The sequence below is a fragment of the Folsomia candida genome, unplaced genomic scaffold (genome assembly GCF_002217175.1).
Source record: "Folsomia candida strain VU population unplaced genomic scaffold, ASM221717v1 Fcan01_Sc003, whole genome shotgun sequence".
NCBI classification, from domain to species: domain Eukaryota; kingdom Metazoa; phylum Arthropoda; class Collembola; order Entomobryomorpha; family Isotomidae; genus Folsomia; species Folsomia candida.
In genome coordinates this window covers 9,540,419-9,561,995 of record NW_019091195.1, presented here as the reverse complement: position 1 = coordinate 9,561,995, position 21,577 = coordinate 9,540,419, and the positions used below count along the sequence as shown (strand labels likewise).

Sequence of the window (21,577 nt, the reverse complement as noted above, 5' to 3'; positions counted from 1 at the left end):
TTGAGGAGTTAAACGAGATAAAGTATTAGTCGAGTCTTTACACTATTCCCAGTGCAGCAGTGTATGCCCAAGCAAAGCAAGGGTGGTTAAATCATCATCAACTTGTTTCATTATTATTCTTGGTCTTCTTGGTGAAGCCGGATAATAAGACTTTGATGCATCTCACATAGGAAGGGGAGAGAAAGAGTTGAGATCTGCTGCCGACCCAAACTCCCTCCGCTGTCGTCCAGTCAGTTTGCCAACAGAGTTGAGAAGGATTTGAGCTGTCAAGATCAAAACGAACATCTCAAATTCATCTCAAAAAGTAAGATTAGTAAGAATTAGATGGGAACTGGAATGGTGGACGTGTTTTTGTTGTAACTAAAGTTAAACTCGTATATTTATTGTGAAACAACTCGAAATGTTTCAACTCAAGAACGGCTTCATTGCCTTCCTCGTCGTAATTCTTCCACTTTTAGCATTAAAAACTACAGCTGATGCAAACGACTCTCCGGAAGATATTGATAAAAACCGTAAGTCCACTTTTGGCTAAAATAATTACAAAGTTCATATAAACTGCTCAATTTATTTTGCAAAATACGAGACGGACAGGAGAAGAGTTGAGTGAAAGAGATAACATTAACATTTTCATTCAACTCTTAATGACAGCATGTCTTAACTTTAGCTTAGTTTCTTCACTAACATCTCTTCCTCCTTCGTTATCGCATATTATTATTACCCGAATATATAATGATGATCAACGACGTTGTACTACGGAGAGAAAATACATATTTATTCTAACCAGCCCATGTACATAGATACATATGTACGAGCAGTGGTTAATGCAAGATATGCACAAGTATTAAATTTCACATATATTTAACCATGAGATTTTCAAAAATATGTATGCCCTGACTACATTTTAATGCATACATATGCATACGACTGTGGGAATAAGATGTCTTTATTGTAATTTTAAAGAGAAGTCTGGTTTAAGTGAAATTTCATACCTATTTATGTAGAAGGATGTTTAAAAAAGTGAAGATTTCGTTCTGTTTCATTGGGGTTCAAACTGTGTAATTATCCATATCGAATTTTGATGAAATCATAATTTGACTTTCAAAAGTTAAAATGTGTCAAGCTTGCAAAAATATGTATCTCAGTGCCTAAAAGAATTTCATTATTCATGCGTAAAATTTTCTAAATTTTTATCCCAGTCATAGAATAAAATACAGATTATTTGGTGTATTAACCTGATCTATTGTATTTGAATGATGTTTAAAACTGTTCTACATACACATTTCAAGATTTTATTTATTGCAATTCTTAAACAGTGCAAATGTTCGACAGCATCAAAATGCGGCGTATATTTATTACATTACAATGTTAAGACCGACTGTAAGGTGATTGTCCAGAATTCCATGATATCACGTAGTCAGTCCGACTAGAGATGCATGTAGCTACGTGTAAAACCGGTTCTTTTTACCTGGGCAAATTGCATGTTTTTATTCTTGATTGAGTTTCTTGAACCTACTTGTTCATCTTCTTTTTGCACGGCATATGCATAAGACAAAGCTACACAAGGTTTGCATGCATTGTATAACGATGATGCTGGTACGTCTGCAGGTTTATTGGAGGTATGCATTATGTACGAGTAAAGCCGGCATGTTACTCCCTCAAGAATGACTGACCATGAACCCCCGAAACTTCGGGGATCATAATCACAATGTTTTAAATCCGTGTATAACAAGAAGCTCAACAAGTCTAAGCGATGCGAGTGCTGGCCAGCTACATAAAAGTCATTGTGTGAAATTATTTCATCTCTGGTATTAATAAGCATGTCTTGTATTATTGCATTTCTATAAAGTTACATTAGGAACTTTATGTTCGATTTTTGTATGTTATTCAAAAGCCGGGTAGGATTAAATAGATTCAGATGTGGTTATGATGGGGAGCTACATTATGGTACAAAATGTTGGACAAATATGCAGCTTAAAATGCGGGCGTGCTGCTATTATTAGGGTGCTTTATCACACTAAATAACTACTGCTATAATAGTGGTTGAGGGGAAAGAAGGTGCAATGATTGCGAGGATGACAGAAGTATATGATGGATTCATTGTGTTGAACAAAATCACTGTCCGTTACGTTACTTTATTGCATACATATTTAGGTGTTGTACGAGGTGTGGTAGTGAAATATGAATAGCATCAACCAGGAAATGAACAATGAGACAGGATAAAGATGCTATTGAAAAACATTATCTTTCATGATCAAAGAAGGGTGACAAATGATGTGAAACCCAGATTTGCTGAACGGTATTTTGCACTTGTAAATAAGTAAATAGTATGTACATATCAGTACACATGCTTCTTTTATACATAGATTCACTGAATTGACAATTAATGATTATGCGTGCACCTGCTAATTAGATAGTTATGCACATAATAACAATGACTCTTACGCTTGCAGATTTCCATGTATTGACTGTTGCAACGAAATGGACAGAATCGCTTGTTCGATACTTGAGGAGTGCAAAAGTCAATGGTCTGACCGTGGAAATACTAGGCCTCGGAGACCAATGGGAAGGAGGTGAAGTCCGAGTGGGGCCTGGAGGCGGTCAAAAAGTCAACTTAGTTAAGACTGCCTTAGAAAAGATGAAAGATCTTCCAGATTTCGACAAAAAAGTCGTAATGTTCACGGACAGGTGCATGAGACATCCTAAGCATACTGGATTATTGATAATTTAATGCTGATTTATGGTTTTAACGTTTTTAGCTATGACATTCTACTTCTCGGGAATACTGCACAAATTTTTAAGCAATTCAAAATGTCAAATTCAAAAGTTTTATTCGGTGCGGAGTCCTTTTGTTGGCCAGATGAGAAATTGTCCAACGATTATCCAGAGGTCTTGAGGGGAAAGCGGTATCTTAATTCTGGAGGTACAAACTGAGCAATGATGTCAAGAGAAATTGAAACCGAATAATTATTATATCAAGTGAATTTATCTCTAAAATGAATATAGGTTACATTGGGTACGCATCCACGCTGTATGAATTGTTACGCAGCAAAGAGATTGCGAATGCGGATGATGATCAATTATTTTTTACGAAATTGTTCTTGGACGAGGAATTGAGATCTAAGCATAAAATCAAATTGGACTCGAAATCTTCAATTTTTCAAAATCTTAATGGCGCAACTGGGGAGCTTGAAATGTGAGTGTGACAACTACCTGTTTGCGACATATCTTACTAAATACATATTACAGAGGAAAATATAAATGTTTTGTGCAATGCTTTATTTTAACAGGCGATTTGTTGAAGGAAGTCCCGTTCTTTTCAATACGCAGTACAACACATACCCGTTGGTCTTGCATGGCAATGGTAAGTGCAAAATATTTATAATTCTGTAATCACAAACTTTTCGAAAGCACCTGTACATATAGTGCAACTAAGTGTTACATTACCAGGCTAATTATCTGAAAGCATCTTTTCTATAAATTAGGACCCACTAAAACAGTTCTCAACTCTTATGGGAATTATTTACCGACAAACTGGAACGAAGAGAGTGGTTGTGCAAGTTGTTGGGATGAGATGACTACTCTTGCTGATATTAAGGTATAATATACGTACTAACATATTAATTGTGTGAGAGAGGTCAAAATTTATATAAATGCATATGATCGTTACCATTAACATATGTACATGTGATGCATTTTATAGGAAGATGACTTGAAACCCGTGTTAATTGGAGTATTTAGTAAGTTAATTCACTTATATGCAGTCGTTGGTAAGTAATCGCAAATTATCAAGTTTTTTTCCTCAGTTGAGAGACCAACACCGTTCTTGGAGGAATTTTTGCACAAAATCACCTTGTTGGATTACCCAAAGAAGAAAGTTCACTTTTTCCTTCACAATAATGTAGGAACATTTCTTAACATACATAAAGAATAACAAAATAAATATTCCTGTTGTTTACTGTTTAGGTTGAGTATCATTCAAAACTCGTCAATGAGTTTATCGCCAACTACACAAAAACGTATGCTAGCTTCAAGAAAATTATCCCTGAAGATAAAACCAAAGAGTGGCATGCAAGGAATTTGGCTGTGTAAGTTGTGTTGAGTCATATTAATTTATTTCGATGGAATAATTATGGATATTATTTGTCATACCAGGGAAGAAGCTGTGAAGAAAGATTGCGGGTACTTTCTCAGCGTTGATGGAGAAGCTCATCTGGACAATCCATTCACACTGAAATTACTTATTGAGCAGAACCGAGGAGTTGTCGCTCCAATGCTCGTCCGTCCATACAAGGTAAATGCGATATTTATCCATGCAAGATAATCATTTATATTAGTGTCAAATTAGTACCATTCAACAAGTTCATGGGTTCGACTCCAAATATTTGACCAAGTTCCGAAATCTTTTGTAATTCTGATATTTTCCCCCATATCAGGCTTGGTCCAACTTCTGGGGTGCCCTAACCTCGGAAGGATTTTATGCTCGATCAAATGACTACATGGACATTGTGAAAGGTGATCGAAGGTGAGTCTCAAAATGTGATTCGTAATACAATTTGCATTATGCATATGCACATATTTATGGTTGTGCCACATCATAATAATAATTATGTTTAATTGCATAGTTTTATAACTTACATTGCTTAAATAATAATTTACTTAACTGCGATTAATCAAAGCTTGTTATAAAATCAGTTCGAAACGTTCTCTTGTCCACGGCATACTTGTTGTCAGCATAGCATTCGTATATTCCTGCATCCATTTGAGTCGTTGGGTCGATTTCCATCTTGGACTTGATCCGTTCGTTCCCCTCTCTCCATTCATGTACCTAAATTATGATACATATTTTCAAAGATCAGGTTATGTATTATGATTGACCCATATACAAAATGCGTATTACCTGAAGGTAACTGTGCGAGTATAACTCAATCCCGTCTTTAAACCTTTATTTAGAATCAATTGCACATTTATTAATAACCCGTGGTATAATAACAATTTTAATATAATATAATTCACACCAAGTAATGTGAGGCCGAGGATGACCCTTTGCAACACACATGAAATTTATTTTGTGACCCAATGTGAATTCAAGATCAAAGTGTGATGATTTAATGATTCTTGCTCCCTGTTATTGACGGGTTAAATATAATTTACTGGAATCGGCAAAATCATTGAGATGATGTGATGCACCTTAGAATTTGTGTAGTACTTAGCAGTATCAGTATCCCTCCATTGCCCCCCCGGAGGAACCCTTGTATTTGTATTCAATCCACCTTTCCGCCCTTTTCCTCGAGCCTAGCATCACGCATATATATATTTATTTGAGGAGTATTGCTCAGCAGCATGACGCTACAATTATTTGATATCTCAATAAATATGCCGTCGCCAGCCTTACCCTTCTTGCAGACGCGAGATCACAAATAAGTAGAATAATGGCCACTAGGGTAAATCTTCTTAGCTTCATGATAATATTTTTAACGGCGAGGGGAAAGTAGGTGAAAGTGTGCCAAAGGATTGGATCGATGATGAGTACGTGATTGTTTTGGGGAGAAAAAGTCAACGAGTCGGACTCGAATCTTTGTACACCCGACTTTTACTTTGCAATGCAGCATACCACATCTTTGTAGTGGCGATGAATATGATATGCTGCACCGTAAACTGCAATATTCAAGTGCGCCTTACTATTTTACATTATTTGGTTTAGGGGATTATGGAATGTGCCATTTCTTAGCGGTGCTTATTTGGTCAACGGAAGTATTCTGAACGATCCGAAATTGCGGCCAAACTATATCAACAACCTTCTTGATGCCGACATGGCATTCTGCTTGAATAACCGGTAAGTGTGGCAATGAACCGATTTTCTAATAATAGTCAATGCATACTTATTTGTTTTCTATTTTTTATTATCAACAGAAATAATGACGTCTTCATGTACGTGTCAAACAGAGTGGATTGGGGACATTTGGTTAGTTTTCTTTTATTCAATTGTTAGGAAGAGTTTCATATATTTTCTCGTGTGTATTGCAGGTCAACTCAGACAACTTTGAAACGACCCATCTGTATAACGAATTGTATCAAATATTCGACAACAGGTGGGACTGGGAGCTGAGGTATTTGCATCCTAATTGGTCCAAAGGTTTGTAAAATAAATCATCAAACTATATTTTATTTACACGTATCAACTGAGGCATTCGCTAGAGAATTTCCAAATCTCTTTCATGAAAATGTGCATCGCAACTCCTATTAACTTGAATTCAATTATTAAAGCTTTGGATCCTAACCGGACTGTCGAGGCTATGATGAAAGACCCTGAAACAATGGTATGCATAAATAATGACAAAAATATGCATCATATTTCGAAAAAATTGTCAATTTGATTCTCATTATTTGTTCTTCAAAGCCATGTCCAGATGTTTTCTGGTTCCCAATAGTCACACCCAGATATTGTGTAGAACTCATTGGGGAAATGGAAAACTTTGGCCAGTGGTCCGACGGATCGAATTATGTAAGTCATGACCAGTTACATTTTCAATAAATTGCTGTGTAATATTGTACTAAATTATCAAACGACGTGCGCAAAATAATATATTATTTACATGTAATTAATATCAAATAACTTAAATCTGGTTGAAGGATACACGACTTGACGGAGGGTATGAGAATGTCCCTACGGTTGATATACACACTAACCAAGTGGGTATGGAGGCACAATGGTTGGAGTTTCTGCGTTTATATGTAGAACCACTGCAATCCAAAGTCTTCACGGGTTATCACCATTACGTACGTAATTAGCGTTCAAATGAAAGGACAACCAGTGAAACAAAGTCGAGACAAATTACGAGAATAATTTACTCTCATAAATAATATTTTAACTCGGAGACTAGGTTCTCATAAAGATAAGCATGCGTACAAGTAGTATTACATACAGCGCGATGGAAATAATTAAATTGTCTGCAAAGTTTTTGCGTACGTGGGGGTTGGGTGGGAGTGGTATGAATGAATGCATAGTAGAAATTTGATGGTGAGTGATTTGTATGTAGGTTGACTCAAGACCAGAAACAGGTCACGACGATGTGCCCACAGTGGACGCTCATCTGTTTCAGGTAGGCATGCAAGAAGCATGGCTACATTTCCTGCGTACCTACGTTGCGCCCTTGACACTAAAAGTCTATGACGGGTATGAAGAGGTAGGCACAAGAGTTTTATGACAGGCGGTCGGTAGTACATGCAAATTACAAAGAGTAGCCTTGTTAGTAGTTGTTAGAAAGCAAATAAGTAGGTAAGGTATTTGGTATATGGTATTTATTTCGACTCCCCCTTCCGAATTTCTGATACTGGGCTTTCTAAATATTAGAGCTGCGACAGATCACTATGTATATACATGGTAAAAGTACAACTCACTCACCATCTAAAAACTTGTACGAGTTGTGCCGACCTTACTCCATTATTTATTTGTATGTAGCACTATGCATACGTAGCATAATTTCAATATTTCTCTCGGCTTTGTCTCACGGAACCTGTTCTAGTATTTGCTGTTATACAAATATCTAATTTGTTGGATGTTCCTCTACATAGCCACCCTATGCCTCCATGAACTTTATTGTTCGGTACAAGCCGGATGAACAGCGTGAGGTAAGAAAAATACGTCTGATTATCAATTCATTGCTATATTTGTTTAGATAATTAGGTGCGTATCAAGCATTGAGAAAAGAAAAAAAGAGTGAAGAGTAGCTCAACTTTATGGATTCTCCTGTTACTAATCTTAATTATTATTTTTAGCTCAAACCACATCATGATACGTCCACTTACACAATAAACATTGCCTTGAATACGCCCCATGTTGACTATGAGGTTCGTTATCTTGCATCGTTTTCGTCACTATTAAATATTAATATTTCCAGTGAATTATAACGTTTTTTTTTTGCTTCCTGATTTTAGGGTGGTGGATGTCGCTTTACAAGGTACAATTGTTCCGTAGTGGACACAAAATTAGGACATGTGCTGATGCATCCTGGAAAGGTACTTACTGAGGAAAATTGAGATTTGTCCTTTTGCACGCTGATTAAATTTTGTGTTATTGTTTTTTTTAAGTTGACGCATCAACATGAAGGACTTCGGATTCTGAAAGGGACGCGGTAGGTCTACCACATATGAATGATTATTGAATAGTTATTTATATGCACATAATTCCCTTCACGTTAATTGTGCATGTTCATAATTTATTTAATTTGGGTTGGTGTTGTATGTTTCAGATACATAATGATTTCATTCGTGGATCCCTAGTCTGTGTGTATCCGATAATCCGACGACTACTTTCAACGTCCTCCTCACTTATTTACTACTCGTATATTACGCTCTCTACAATCAATTAATCACGACGGCTTCAAATCAGCGGACGAAAATATTGACTCAATAAGCGGCCTCCTCATATCTCTCTCATAAATGAATCTCTTACTTACACAAATAAAGATACAAGAAAACTGGTTTGTTACTTAAATATGCGTGTATTTATGAAGGAGAATAATTGTTTGTTGGTTATTGTGGAATAATTTGCTTCATTTTGATTATGACATAAATATGCAAAGAGAAATAAAAGCAATGACAAATAATTGATACAAGTATAAAAACAGGAAACGACTTTATATATTGTGGAAGTTCAGGATTTAGAACTAGCTCTGTATTATTAACAGTATTCAACGTTATGTTATGCATATTTACTTCACAATAGGCACTTCAATCAAAATTTAAATAAAATTTACATAATTAATTACTTGGCTGCTCTGGATCTTCGGAATTAGCAGGTGGGATTCTGTCGGTAATATAAAATGATTCCCATATTGTTTCCTTTTGAGCTGCGAATTAAATACAAATTAAGGATCAGTACACTGGCTCACAATTTTGAAATGGGATGACTCACCATCGTCAATTTTATTCCTATCAATAAAGTCACAGACTCGATTCCATAGACTTGGAAACAATTTTGGATTTGGAGGCAATAGAGGTATTAACTTTTTAAGGGCCTTTTCGTCCCATTGTCTTAATTTTGGAGTCCACGATATTATACAAATTGCTTCGATTAAACTATGACTTATTAACTCTTCACGTAGGTCCCATGAATTTTCCTATACACAAAAGCGCAACAATTAGTTCATTTTGTTAAAGGATAGTAGTAAATTAAAAAAAGTGGGTTGCAGTTAGAATTATTTACCTACTGTGTTAAATATAATTAAACCTATGATTGTTGGTTGTCGGAGGTCGGACAACTTACTTTCAAAGCTTGGCGAACTTCATTTTCATCTGAATTATTTACAACCAGACCCTTCTTTAGCACCGGTATCATGTTTTTCGCTATAAACAATAGAAAGTATGTTATAAGAAGTAGGGTTAATATTGTTTTATTATTCAGCTGGATGAATGAATGCCATATGTTTTGGGCATTTATAGCCAATAGGTTAATGTACCAACGCACCTATGGATTCGGGGTCTGGGGAAATCCATGGAAGATCCTGAAACACCCAAACTTTTTTTAAACTTTTGTTGAATAATAAATCTGAAAAAAGTGAAAACGAAATACCTTGAGGGGAATACGACCTTTATCCTTAGTCGAGGTGTACAACGTTCGTACCATTTCTTCGTTTGTCTTCGATCTCAGTGCGGATAAGGACTGAGAACAGAAATCGTTCCACGCGGACTCATATTCTTCACTGCTCTGAAGTACTTCATCTAACGCTAATAACCAGTCTAAATTGCGATCATCGTGAAATATTTCTACCAAAAATTGAGCCAAGTAGGTCGACACCTAAACAATCCGAATAGATGATAAAAAAATTATTCACTTGCATACATTCCCTCCCTGCCACTTTCCCTGCTTATTTAGTAAATTATCATACCATTGGAACATCAATCATAATATCTGGAAGATCTGCGATAACACCACGAGACAGCGTAGATAAAACCTGAATCCACATAATAAATAATAAATTAAATCAATAAATGCTCAAAACATAAAAATAAAATGTCGGGATTTACCGTATCTTTAGAAAGGCTAATTTCGTTGCTTTTAATTAATGAGCGAACTAAGCTACCAGCCTTTTGTTGCTGCGGTACTTTAGACATTTCCCCAACTTGTCTGGATAGCTCATCGAGAAATTCTATTACTTTGTCGCCTGAAATTAAAGAAACATAAATTTTAAGGTATAGAACATATATGGAAATACCCAATTGATGTGGGTTAAGTTTTTCTTATGTACCTGGGAACCGTTGCTGAATCCATTCAAGAGAATCAGAAGTACTTCCCACACTACAATACTCTTCGAATATATTTTTTACAGTCTCATTAACATCAGCAGTGCCTATTTCATTATTCATCCCCGAATTTGTCTCTTTGGGAGATACGGGTCTCGAATTTTCTCTTGACGAGGTGCTGCTTGGGGCGGGGGATAATCTTCGGGGTGAGGGTGAATATGTGGGAGTGTACGGGTGGTGGTGCTGTTGTTGTTGTTGTTGTACAGGGGGCATGGAATTACGTGAATTGGGTTGTTGTTGATTGGAATTCAGTCTATCTCTGTTGTCTCTGTCTCGCTCACGATCATCAGCTGCCAGGGAATTAAACCTATTTACAAACCGTGGAGGAGTTTCATTTGCAGGCTTGCTAGGCTGCATTCCACCACTTCCTGGACCCCTTCCCCAAACGGGTGGAGCCAGAAGAGGAAGAGTTGAAGGCTGAAAAATATAATTATAGCTTAACAACATGCCATCAATAAAGATATGTCAAATAAAGTCTACTTGAATCAGCTTACCGCATCTTTTGATTTGACCGCAAATCTACTCGATTTCGTTTGGACATTCCAGTCTCCCTTTTTAGGCTGAGGAGGACCTGGAGAGAAACAATAGACGGAGTATTAGAGAGAGAACGCATGGATCCAATCGCGTGTTGCTAGTACTATAGGAAGTATAGATGACACCATTCAGATGCATTGTGAATTTTTGCTTGATAAACTGCTGGTTTGTTGGACAGGACAGGAGTACGGACATATCAAATTTGATTAAAAATATGATTACATACTGTACATAATCCATACATAAACCCATTACTACTCGACTGGAACTTGTCGAGTTTAACAAAGCTGCAGCATGTACTATTTAATACCCTATACTACTAAAAAAATATTAAAACAGACAAAACAAAGCTTCTTCAGCAAATCGAAAACTAGTCATACAAATTCCGGCCTTATTTTTTATCCCTCCCGAGAGTACGAACGGAAAAGTTGAACCAGCTTCATCCACTTTTAAGTCAACCTCATCGGATAAGGTAATAATTGTAGAGAATAATACACATTGATAGCTTTCTTAATATGGTATTAATAATCCAATCGTAAATTATCAGATTGTATTATATAGTGCTGCTTTTGATTTGGCGTAGGTTGTAGATATCAGATTGTTAATTTATAAATACAAACTCCAAAAGCGTTATAAATACCACCACTTATCAATTTTACATACCTGCCCGACTAGAACCTCTCTGGTCTAATGACGGTGGAGGAAGGTTGCTTATTTGTCTTTTTTCCTCCATTTCCTGTCTGACTGCATCTCGACGAACTTCGTCAATGGTCTTTGGAGCATTTGCATCTCTTCGTGGTTTCCAATTATTATCACGGAGTTCCACGACGTCCTAGTTATTATTATTATATTTGTAACTTGTGACTTTTTATGTTTATGCATATTTTTTCATTTTAATTCTTTACACATGTGCTTACCAGCAAGGCGAAACGGATTCTGGAAGATAAATCTTTGTTTTCAGACAGGTTGCGTAACGCACTAAAAGTTTTAGTCATCCAACCATCGTCAGGAATAAACTTTGGCATTTTGGGTGCGTTTGGATCCTCTTGTTGTTTGGGCTTAAGGTTTCTGACCATGTTCACTCTATGCGTAATTTCATTGAGTTGCTCTTCTAATTTCAACCCAACAGTAGTGAGTAATTTGCAAAGACCCTAATTTAGTTTATAATACATACATTAATAAAATTGATTACTTTTAAAATATGATCAAATCGTATAATTCTTAATACCTCGAGGTTTTCTTCATCGCTGCTCGCTAAAAATATTAGTATAAAAAGTAATTAACTTTTATTAGCTAATTTTGGATAAAAGTTGTTACAACATTGAGGTAAAACTTACACAAAAGCATTACGACGCATTCTACCATAATCTTTGGGGTCAGCATTTGTAATTTGTACAATTCTCCAATAAACCGAATATTTCCAAGAGACCTCCTTCTGCTCTGAAATTTTAGTTCCTCCAGTTCAGCTTTCAGTTGTTCTTTCTTATCATCTTCTGCTTGTTCCAACTGTATCTCTGCGTCTTTTATTTTTGACTCGTCTGTATTATTGTTTTGAAACTCTTGCTGACATTGATCAAGAATTTGCTTTCTGAACTTTTTGGAAGTCTCAAGTGATGTGTTGCACACGGCATGCACCTACAGATTTACAAAAATTATGAAAAAGTTTGAACAACTAAATAAATGCTTTAAATAACAAGAACAAAAACATGAAAAAATGAGCAAGTGTACCATTTTGGCATATTCTTTGGAAAATGACGGCTCATCTACAGCTTTCTCGAATACTACTTTAATCACTTTTGATATTCGTTCCTCTTTATCTTCTAATGGAAGGTTCATGAATTTTTGAGTAAGTTTACTAAAATTCTCGGGCGTCAGTTTATTAAGGATTCCACGTGTCTTTTTTACTAGATCCTATAAAAACACAAGACCCAAACAACCAAAATTAAGAACAAAGTAGGTGAAAAATATTGAATTTTACTGTTGCATTGTGTGCATTATTACCTCCTCAAGCGCTTCTTCAGGACTTTTCTGTTCATTTCCGCTACGTTTAATTGAACCCGGTTTCCACGCGTCTTTAGCTTTATGAAGCTTAACTTCCTCCCTCGTAAGTTCGATAACTTTTGGGGGAGGTGGTCGAGGCGGAACCATCATTGGAGGCCAACCCATCATCCCTGTATTTCCTCCCCTGTTTTGATAATTGATGTTCATCATGCCTCCAAGTCCAGGTTTGGGACCTTGACCTGGACCTCTGCGACCCATACTTCCAAATTGTTCTCTATTACTAGGCCCACCTGGCGATTTTGACATCTGCAAGAATTAACGAGCCATACCAATTATAAGTTATTTATACTAGTGAAGGTAATGAGTACGATTTTTTTTTAAAAAAACCCACATGTTGAGATCTCATCGAATTTGCGTCTTTGGCAACATCGGAAAGGACAGGTACGGTTGGCTTACTAGTTTGTTTGACTTGTTGCCCAACATTCATTAAAAATTCCCTGTCATACTTAATCTTTCCTTTAGGTTGCTCTTTATCAGTTATTTCTCCAGGTTCAATTTCACCATCAGTTGTCCCTAATCCATCAGCAGCACCACCAGCTTCCGTTCCATTGTCTAAATCGTCAACCTCCTCTGGAACCAGCTCACCATCTTCAAACTCCAAGTCCCCATTTTGGTGAACGATAGAGACCTGCTCTTCGCTTGGAGCTCGAATTTCGTTAGTAGGTGACTCAGACTTATCATTGACCGATAACACTTCGTCGTCCTCACCATCGTCTTTGCAACTCTCCTCTGTACAACCATTGTCGATTTCAATCGTGGAAGTTTCAGAATCTGGCTGAAGTGGCTGAGCTTCTTCATCTTGACATGGGCTGATGGCAATGTCTTCCTTAGTTTCTACAGTTGTGGAAAATGATTCGTCTTCATGTTGAGAGTCTGCATTTTCTTCTTCAAACGATCTGTCATCCACCTGTCCTGGAGCTGAAGTTTTTCGGGGAGTTAGATACGCTTCAATAGGGATTGGGGACACTGAAACCAAGCTGGTATCCTGAAAAATATTTTTAATTTTTCGAATGTCAAACCAAAACCCAATAAATCACCAACAGTCCCATCATGAATTAAACTAGTTATTTATTACCTTGGATTCGTCAGAGGAGGTGTTGGCAGCTGGAGTCGCAACTGCCTGTTGTGACTTACTCGAGTCAATTTGGGGGCTGTCTGGTTGTTCAGGAGCTTGAGCAGCAGGAGTTGGTGACGAACCTTGAGTTGCAGCTCCTCCCGATAATGCGCGACCTAAATTTAGCAAGAAATATAAATCAGGACCAAATACATAATGTTGACAACTATACGAGGAATATTGCTACTGTGAAAATTGAGTAATTATTGTGTATAGTTTTGTATCTGTGACACACCATTTCCCACAGATTTTGATCTAGATCTTAAATTGCGTTTCTTCTTTCTGTTTCCCATTACAAAACTTATTTGACATTACAATTTTAAATAGCTAACTCACTACTACCAATACTAGTCAATTATTAAAACCTACATTATTCTAAATAAAATAACTCCACCAGCTTGCAGAGGTGGTGTCGTGTCAACGTTTGTATCACTACACCAAATAAAGCAAGAAACGACACATATATAGCAGGCAACATTTCCTCGATTTGTGCTTAATTTAGTCATTCAATCTTGAAGCGACCGGATGCAGTCTAGATGATCTAGCCTATTGTAGTTATTTTTAGACTAATATCACTGAATGGTAAGCATCGAGCATGGCACGTTGCTGATTTAAACTACGACTTGATCACTCGGCCTGGAAAGCGGGGTTTCCAAACCCGGTAATGTATATACTTTACTTGTAAATGAGATTGTACACCACGATTTTAGTCAATTAAAAAAAAAACAACCACAAAAAAAATCAAACCAAATTATTTCTCCTTACCATCATTACTACCATCATCAGAAGCCTGTGTAATTTTCTGATAAAATTCGGCCCTAGCTTTAGATTTTGTCTCATCGACAGGTTCTTCAGAGGGAGGTTTTGCAACATTATCGACCTTCACAACAATTTCTTCAGCTACGTCAGTCCCGAGAGCGGATACTTCAGGCGGCGTTTGCGACTCCTGGATATTTACAGTAGGAACAATATCTCCATTCCCTTCTGCTACGGGTTCCTTTACTTGATTTGGTTCAGTTGTGGAGGAATTAGCGTTCGTGTCACCAATTACGCAAGCACCTAAAATAAAAATATGAATTCCAGTCGTATTTGTAGATGGGTTATTCAATTATATTTCAAAGATAACAACATCTTATTATTTACCTGTGTTTGGATCAACAATTTTGAGAATCTTTCTCTCTCGTTTCCATTCTGAAGTTGCTGCAGATCCTTCAGTCCTACTGACCATTTGTCCAGAATTTGGCGGTTGCTGCTGTTGTTGTGCTTGTTGTTGCTGCTGCTGCTGCTGTTGTTGTGGCACATGAGGTAATTGATGGTTGTGCTGAGTTGTCTGTTGAACATGCCCCCCACCCGGCGTTTGATGGACAGGGCCTTGAACTTGGACTGGGGCGTGTACTGAAGTAGAATGTATCGGAAGTCTGGGCTGCGGTGCCATATAATGCTGAGGCTGTTGTTGGTGATGATGGTAATAATTTGCTGCTGCATGTTGTGCTGGGTGATGCTGAATCATTGCGGGTTGGTTGGAGTGCTGTTTGCAAAAGAGAAAGATCAATTATAATTAGAAATTTCCAAGTTATTTTTCACAAAAATCAACGTTCTAATTAGTTGTACATACAGCTGTAGTTGCTTGGAACATTTGTTGGTTCGGATAAATAACAAAACCCCCTTGAGGTTGCGCTGGGAGTGTATATCGTGGTTGGTTCAGCTGAACGTACGTGGGGGGACCGCCGTGCATATTGGGAATCTGGGCGTACTGCACTCCCTGCGGTGAGATAAAAAACTGATTGCCCGTCGGATAACTAGCAAATGCCATTTGTTGGGGGGGATGTTGTTGTTGTTGTTGCTGCTGCTGCTGTTGTTGTTGTTGCCCTTGTTGTTGGGGAGCAGAAGGAGCGTGTGCATGGGGATGGGATGACTGGACCACGACCCCCGTCATCCCATGTGGAGGCTGATTATGATTATGAGCCTGTGTTTGTTGAGGTTGTGTCTGCCGAGGCCCATTTTGAACACGCATATTTTGGGGAGCATTGGGATTTCTTGATCCCACAGCTCCTTGTGGAGGCACGCCCTGCGGCGGTGGATAAGGCCGAGGATTATGGCTATACTGTTGCTGCTGTTGCTGCATCTGGTTGGGGTTCGGAAATCTGTGCGACGAATAACAAAACAAACCAAATGAGGAAGCATGTCAACACATACATGGAGTTTTGTTTGCCGTGACTGTTTGGTTAGAAGATAAGAGTTGACTTTGACTTGGATAATGTATAGTAGACGGGACAAGGGAGTTATAATATGACTGACCTCTTGTTATTCATCATCACAGCTCCCGACTGGTGGAAGTGGAGGATAGGAGAGGAGGAGGTGAGAGGAAGAAGCCGTAGGTGAGACGGCCGCCGGGGGAGGTGCCCGACCGGGCGTTAGATTCCTTCCGTCCGCACAGGATAATACGATCAGGGCCTGGTCACCCGGTACGAGAGGGAATTGATTAATAATAATACAATACGAACTGTCATATTATTTTTGTCGCAGTCACTTGGATAAATGTTGAATTGAAATCAGCAAGAACTATACTGTGGCTGTGGGTGAGTGTGTGAGCCTGTGACGTGAGAGTGTTTCATCACGATTCTGAAGGGATGGAGTGAGCGGAGCCACAAAACCACCAAAATATAGCCAGATGGCTCCATGGGCTACGCAGGCTGAGCTGTACCTCTCAACCCACCCCAGTAGTAGTAAAATGAGGATCGTCTCAAAATACCTCGTCCAGCCCATATAGTCGTCCACTCGATCGTCAACTATACTTTCTCACCTTCTGCACTATCCTAACTTTACTCTTGTCATTTTAGTACTCACCCTAGAGGCTGCTGCTTTCTCCACCCAATCTGAGATTCTTGAGAAGAAAATATCCAAAGAGATGATGTCACTCTGAGGTGAGAGATTGTTGCACAGATTTTAAAAAAATCACTTAAAATACAACTGACCTTTCCACTACGATGAAGAAAAAAAAATCTTCAGACCTCCAATCTGGAGGAATTTTCAGTACGGCCTCAATGGTTGTCTTGACAATAGACACCAATTGGAAAATTACGATTGAAACGAAATAAATATCTACCAATTTACCTCCTCCCTCCTGCTGGATGCAGACCAACGACTCAGACGAAGTATGATAAGTACCACTACTAAATAATAACAACTATTTAACAGTGCTGACGATTCGATGGACGCGTGGTGGCGAGAAGTAATGAGATGTGCGTAGTTAATAATGAGTTTTGGCCACATCATTGTTGTGCACACAAGTCACAAGTTGTGTGACTACCAGAGTAGTCCTCCATACATATATAGTCCGTAAATATATTTAATGAGTAGGGATATAAATAGACATGACCTTTAAACTAAAGGGATGGAGTGGATTCCTGGGCTGGGAACTCTGGCGAACCCTGAACTTGGGAGGGGCGGATACTCAACTACACGTTTCCAGTGGATGCGAGGCGAGGGGGGTCGTCGGAGGTACCATGTGCGACCTTTGCCGCCCCTCCCCCCACCTGGCGACACACATCCCATCAATCAGCCCTGCCTGAGACAGTGGGACGCCGCCACGGAAAACCTCCCCCAAATCAGCATCCAAGACTATCGAATCGACCACGATAAGATAAAAAGCATGCGACTGCCGAGCGATGACCCAGAGACGGGCTGGGTGTTGGGATTGCCAAGAAGCTGGAAACCCCAGTCATGTCGAGATGTGAAGAATGGAAGGCCCAACTTTTGGGGACATTTTGACTATAGTCCAACTAGTATGAAGTGTAAAGAAGACGAGGCTAAAACCAGCAAAAAAGGATACCCCTTTCTTGGAATTTCATCCTTATCGTCGTCAAACAGGGATAATAATAGTAATAATAAATCAGAATTAACAGATAAAACGGTGACGAATGCAATGATCATGGACCACGAAGGGTTTCAGAGGGGATATCGAGTCCCTCCTTCTGCAGTTTTCGACTTTCATTATGATTCATTTCCCGAAGACTGTGAGATTGTGGACGAGTACAAATATGAGAAAGACTTTGCTCCTCCCATCTCCCCAAGTGTCACGGACAGTGAAACCCCTCTAGGAGTTCTAGATGAAGTTAATAATAATGTTCAGGTGGTTTACCATTGATAGTAATTATCATAATATAATAATAAGATTATTTACGAGTGAGCATGAACTTGTATGTATAGAGGCATCATGGGCTATGCAAACTTATTAATCAGCTATTGATGTACTGTGATCAAAAATTATCTTATTTACGCGATTGTCCCCCATGGCACAGAGTTCAAATTGGCGTCCCAGCTCTCAGGATTATACAAGCGATTTACACACTATGTTATCTCACTGGAGTCAGGAATCATTGTTTGTACGCATTTTATTTCTTAGCGTCGCATTTGTCAATTATCTTCATACAAATATTGAGCGTACAAATTTTGCGTTAATTTTCAGACAAAATGAGAGACCGTTTTGTACATTTCAGAAGAGTACAAACTGGCGCAACCTCATTCCCTTTTTGTTAGCTTGCATTTTCTTTTTAATTTTACCTGTATTTACCAATTAATTAAAATTAATTCAAGCTTATTTTGTAATTCAGAGCAATATATTTTGGAATAGCACTTCCAGCAATTCCTCTCCTACCGACGCCTTCTTCATTGCACTGGTATAGAACTTTCCGTTCCTTTAATGCTGTCCTATTCATCATTCAGGTGAGAAATTTGGAAGCACGACAGCACACAAAACAATGTTTATTTTATCAACGCCCTTAATGATGGCATTTCTTGACCTTTCCTTAAAGACAATGGCAATGGCTCAAATAAGCACGGCTGTCTATATGCAGAACCCTCCAGGAACACAGCGACTCATTTATGAATACCAATTTGGCCTGATTTTCACCAGTCTATTTTTAATCGTGTACTTTAAAGTAAAGTATGACAGACAGGTGGAAAACATGCCCTACTGGAACGTCTTTACAGGATGCAGAGTGAACAAACCCTATTATTGGACTTCTACCTATTATGGCGACAATGATACCAGGGGTTATCTCGTGTATTCTAGTATGATCCGTCAGTTTCATGACATTTTTAGCCAGGCTCGGATGGTACAAACATGTGAAAGTCGGATCGCTCTCCCAGGAATGCATAAATAAGTAACAAATAGTAATATTTAAATGCTTGCAGAATGATCGCGTCTGGATGAGAAATCATGCCCTTTTGGATTTCTTCATTCTCGGGTATTACCTAGTTTCGGGGGCATTGTTGACCACGCTGTGTCAGATGAGCCCCTGGCTGAAGGACGTCGTAGGATTTTTCGTTTTTAATTTTGCACTAGGCATTGGAATGTCTGTTGTAAGTCTCGTAATTATTATTTCTACACATGCAATCTCAGCAATTAATTTAATGTTTGTGCATGTAATATCTCGGCAGTTTCAATTGTATTGGATGCACCACATCTTTTGCAAACAATCTTTCAATATGTATCATTGGGGTGACATTTTTATGGTAGCCACGATCACATAAATTGTATATGTGCAGTTTGTAATTGGCAAATAAAATATTCGGAGGAGGTAAAAATAAGTTTACATGCGGAAAGTCGCGACATCATTTTATTATTCGCATTCGTGTCTAGAGAAAGGGGCGAGTAGAGGATTTGGGCGAGAGTGAGGGCGGTGAGGTCCAAATGCGGACAAATCATCTCTGACCAAGTAATTGCATTGCTGTGAATCTGTGCAGATGAATAAGTGTCAGTCTTTTTGGTGGTGACACTGCTCATGTCGGTTGTCGGTGGACTCATCATCAGCAGCATTTAATTATTTGGATAACAATTAGCATTTCTTGGCATCTAGAATTCCACGGCTACAGCGGCATTGCTCCATTAGTCCCAGGTATACAAATTATAACTGCAAGCTATTAGTATTATTAATTAAGTAAATAGGAGTATTACTCTTGATTTTTATCCCAAATTTATTATCAGCATGTATGGCTATCATCAAGTTTTATTTTATCGGTTTAGGTAATGAACCAATATTGAAAAGTGCAAAGGTTTTGAAAGGACGAGACGACTAGGGCAACGCTTGGAAAAGAGCTTTAGTTCAGTGAAACTATAAAATTTGATTGACGAGATTTGGCAAAATTATGGCTGCGGATCCTACCCTTGGTGCTACTCCTACCTGGACTGACACTAACAGTGCTAGTGACGACTATGGTAATGAATGATAACTTTAACGACAATATCTTGACCACCATGTTCATTAAAAAATAATATTGTTATGTTGCTGATGGGTTTGTACAGATTCAGGAGCTCCTAATGCTTTCACCAAATTTACCAGATCGATTGGAGTCAAATACCAGCTCTTACTGGACAAGTGGACCCCTCATGCTAGATCCAGATGGATCTTTGCAGTCTCGCTAATCATATTGTTTATGCTTAGGATTATCTTTGCTCAGGTACTCTGTTCAGTAGTATAGAACGTGCGGCAGTAGTAGTGGGTTCAACTAAGTACATATGTATATATCTTTTAGGGATGGTATATCATTACTTACGCACTAGGAATCTATCATTTGAACCTGTTCATCGCCTTCTTGACACCCAAGATCGATCCTGCTTTGGACTATGAAGGTATAACGAAAAACAACACAAAAGTACTGATTACTGATTAATGATGTGATTGCCATTGAAGCAAAATTCGCTTCCCCTTAGAAAACGAATGACTTGTTGATATGTATTATAATTGTATATTGAATTTTGCAGACGATGGCTTAGATCTTCCAACAAGGTCGACCCAAGAATTCCGCCCGTTCATTCGTCGGCTACCAGAGTTTAAATTCTGGTTAGGGATGGTCAAGTCAACTTTGATTGGGTTGTTTTGCACCATTTTTGACTGCTTCAATGTCCCTGTGTTTTGGGTAAGTATTCGTTCTAATTTTATAATATTTACAAGGTTAATTAATTCATACGAGGGAAGAAATATAATATGTATCGTATAAATTTCAGCCAATTCTGGTCATGTACTTCATAACGCTGTTTTGTATAACAATGAAACGACAAATCAAGCACATGATCAAGTACAAGTATATTCCGTTCACTCATGGAAAACCAAAGTATCAACATCCTCCACCTACGACATCCTAAGTTTTGTAGGGTTAAGCTGTCAAATAGAATATATAACTTTTATTTATACTATTGCATACGAATCGATATGAAATATATAGGATATTACTGTATAATGATATGTAACCATTGCTCGTTAATGTAGTTTAATAAATAATAAGTATTCACACCCATTTCGGTGGTGATGTGCACCGTTATTATTATGATAGATTTCAGTCAAGTTCTTAAATGCTTTAATAAAAATTTCGTAAATCATTTTAAAATTTTCTGACGAATTTCCCATATTATTCATAAAGATGACTCTGTGCTAAACAAAACAAGGACAATGTTATTAAGAGCGTTAATATTTCCATTCATTCCTCCGTGGACCAAGAGCAAGATTCCGGTTGACTTTGTCGCACAGTGCGTGTGCCGGGTTGTAACTCTAGCTCAGAATTTCT

At 38.1% G+C, this 21,577-nt stretch overlaps 5 protein-coding genes across 10 annotated transcripts; 3 read left to right on the top strand and 2 right to left on the bottom strand.

The window, feature by feature from the left end:
* The first annotated feature begins 73 nt into the window (after window positions 1-73).
* LOC110847846 (procollagen-lysine,2-oxoglutarate 5-dioxygenase 1) lies at window positions 74-8,606 on the top strand. The gene is made up of 22 exons (XM_022094875.2): window positions 74-512; window positions 2,451-2,685; window positions 2,757-2,920; window positions 3,004-3,193; window positions 3,288-3,361; window positions 3,483-3,595; window positions 3,701-3,737; window positions 3,804-3,898; window positions 3,964-4,085; window positions 4,153-4,291; window positions 4,434-4,522; window positions 5,702-5,833; window positions 5,911-5,962; window positions 6,025-6,133; window positions 6,265-6,317; window positions 6,398-6,502; window positions 6,631-6,777; window positions 7,573-7,629; window positions 7,777-7,848; window positions 7,936-8,016; window positions 8,089-8,132; window positions 8,250-8,606. Exons 1-22 carry the CDS (start codon window positions 401-403, stop codon window positions 8,278-8,280), a joined length of 2,253 nt encoding a protein of 750 aa, XP_021950567.1. The 5' UTR covers window positions 74-400; the 3' UTR covers window positions 8,281-8,606.
* Window positions 4,580-5,673, bottom strand: LOC110847847 (immunoglobulin domain-containing protein oig-4). Its single transcript, XM_022094876.2, has 5 exons — window positions 5,393-5,673; window positions 5,188-5,292; window positions 5,016-5,122; window positions 4,898-4,940; window positions 4,580-4,825 (listed from the first exon to the last, which is right to left on the bottom strand). The coding sequence occupies exons 1-5, from the start codon at window positions 5,459-5,461 to the stop codon at window positions 4,667-4,669; spliced, it is 483 nt and encodes a 160-aa protein (XP_021950568.1). The 5' UTR covers window positions 5,462-5,673; the 3' UTR covers window positions 4,580-4,666.
* Window positions 8,607-8,616: 10 nt separating the features above from the next.
* Window positions 8,617-16,570, bottom strand: LOC110847845 (eukaryotic translation initiation factor 4 gamma 1). Of its 3 annotated transcripts, none has more exons than XR_002547701.2 (21): window positions 16,310-16,570; window positions 15,627-16,155; window positions 15,155-15,539; window positions 14,777-15,070; window positions 13,973-14,127; window positions 13,229-13,882; window positions 12,838-13,143; window positions 12,565-12,747; window positions 12,174-12,471; window positions 12,065-12,090; window positions 11,754-11,987; window positions 11,500-11,668; window positions 10,797-10,873; window positions 10,248-10,719; window positions 10,027-10,163; window positions 9,888-9,953; window positions 9,572-9,796; window positions 9,467-9,503; window positions 9,206-9,345; window positions 8,915-9,119; window positions 8,617-8,849 (listed from the first exon to the last, which is right to left on the bottom strand). XR_002547701.2 is itself a non-coding variant. In XM_022094873.2 (21 exons), exons 1-21 carry the CDS (start codon window positions 16,324-16,326, stop codon window positions 8,761-8,763), a joined length of 4,638 nt encoding a protein of 1,545 aa, XP_021950565.1. In that variant the 5' UTR covers window positions 16,327-16,570; the 3' UTR covers window positions 8,617-8,760. The 3 variants fall into 3 exon arrangements, 2 of the variants coding, with proteins under 2 accessions (XP_021950565.1, XP_035705625.1); XM_022094873.2 differs by having other exon boundaries at window positions 9,266-9,345; XM_035849732.1 differs by lacking the exon at window positions 8,617-8,849 and having other exon boundaries at window positions 9,017-9,119; window positions 9,210-9,345.
* Window positions 16,571-16,796: 226 nt separating this feature from the next.
* Window positions 16,797-19,604, top strand: LOC110847848. 4 transcript variants are annotated; one of them, XM_035849736.1, is made up of 7 exons: window positions 16,797-16,935; window positions 17,404-18,143; window positions 18,221-18,396; window positions 18,480-18,545; window positions 18,625-18,736; window positions 18,826-19,128; window positions 19,208-19,604. In XM_035849736.1, the coding sequence occupies exons 2-7, from the start codon at window positions 17,406-17,408 to the stop codon at window positions 19,544-19,546; spliced, it is 1,734 nt and encodes a 577-aa protein (XP_035705629.1). In that variant the 5' UTR covers window positions 16,797-16,935; window positions 17,404-17,405; the 3' UTR covers window positions 19,547-19,604. The 4 variants fall into 4 exon arrangements, with proteins under 4 accessions (XP_035705629.1, XP_035705628.1, XP_035705630.1 ...); XM_035849735.1 differs by lacking the exon at window positions 16,797-16,935 and adding an exon at window positions 17,033-17,166; XM_035849737.1 differs by lacking the exon at window positions 16,797-16,935 and having other exon boundaries at window positions 17,377-18,143; window positions 19,208-19,375; window positions 19,454-19,604.
* A 125-nt stretch (window positions 19,605-19,729) lies between these two features.
* Window positions 19,730-21,392, top strand: LOC110847282 (protein RER1). The gene is made up of 6 exons (XM_022094202.2): window positions 19,730-19,911; window positions 20,040-20,231; window positions 20,319-20,473; window positions 20,549-20,645; window positions 20,778-20,932; window positions 21,021-21,392. Exons 2-6 carry the CDS (start codon window positions 20,162-20,164, stop codon window positions 21,156-21,158), a joined length of 615 nt encoding a protein of 204 aa, XP_021949894.1. The 5' UTR covers window positions 19,730-19,911; window positions 20,040-20,161; the 3' UTR covers window positions 21,159-21,392.
* Window positions 21,393-21,577: the final 185 nt, after the last annotated feature.

What these genes read in the sequence shown, in the direction of transcription:
- LOC110847848 (XM_035849736.1), top strand. Translation starts at nt 17,406, where the DNA reads ATGGAGTGGATTCCTGGGCTGGGAACTCTGGCGAACCCTGAACTTGGG. An exon ending in AAGTTAATAATAATGTTCAG is followed by an intron (nt 18,144 to 18,220) that starts GTGGTTTACCAT and finishes TTGTATGTATAG; the next exon opens with AGGCATCATGGGCTATGCAA. An exon ending in TTTTTAGCCAGGCTCGGATG is followed by an intron (nt 19,129 to 19,207) that starts GTACAAACATGT and finishes AAATGCTTGCAG; the next exon opens with AATGATCGCGTCTGGATGAG.
- LOC110847282 (XM_022094202.2), top strand. Translation starts at nt 20,162, where the DNA reads ATGGCTGCGGATCCTACCCTTGGTGCTACTCCTACCTGGACTGACACT. An exon ending in CAGTGCTAGTGACGACTATG is followed by an intron (nt 20,232 to 20,318) that starts GTAATGAATGAT and finishes GGGTTTGTACAG; the next exon opens with ATTCAGGAGCTCCTAATGCT. An exon ending in TTAGGATTATCTTTGCTCAG is followed by an intron (nt 20,474 to 20,548) that starts GTACTCTGTTCA and finishes TATATCTTTTAG; the next exon opens with GGATGGTATATCATTACTTA.
- LOC110847847 (XM_022094876.2), bottom strand. Translation starts at nt 5,461, where the DNA reads ATGAAGCTAAGAAGATTTACCCTAGTGGCCATTATTCTACTTATTTGT. An exon ending in AGTACTACACAAATTCTAAG is followed by an intron (nt 5,123 to 5,187) that starts GTGCATCACATC and finishes CGTCAATAACAG; the next exon opens with GGAGCAAGAATCATTAAATC. An exon ending in ACTCGCACAGTTACCTTCAG is followed by an intron (nt 4,826 to 4,897) that starts GTAATACGCATT and finishes ATCATAATTTAG; the next exon opens with GTACATGAATGGAGAGAGGG.
- LOC110847845 (XM_022094873.2), bottom strand. An exon ending in TGTTCCAAGCAACTACAGCT is followed by an intron (nt 15,540 to 15,626) that starts GTATGTACAACT and finishes TTTTGCAAACAG; the next exon opens with CACTCCAACCAACCCGCAAT. An exon ending in TTATGATTGATGTTCCAATG is followed by an intron (nt 9,797 to 9,887) that starts GTATGATAATTT and finishes CGGATTGTTTAG; the next exon opens with GTGTCGACCTACTTGGCTCA.
- LOC110847846 (XM_022094875.2), top strand. Translation starts at nt 401, where the DNA reads ATGTTTCAACTCAAGAACGGCTTCATTGCCTTCCTCGTCGTAATTCTT. An exon ending in GAGTGGATTGGGGACATTTG is followed by an intron (nt 5,963 to 6,024) that starts GTTAGTTTTCTT and finishes TGTGTATTGCAG; the next exon opens with GTCAACTCAGACAACTTTGA. An exon ending in GCATCCTAATTGGTCCAAAG is followed by an intron (nt 6,134 to 6,264) that starts GTTTGTAAAATA and finishes CAATTATTAAAG; the next exon opens with CTTTGGATCCTAACCGGACT.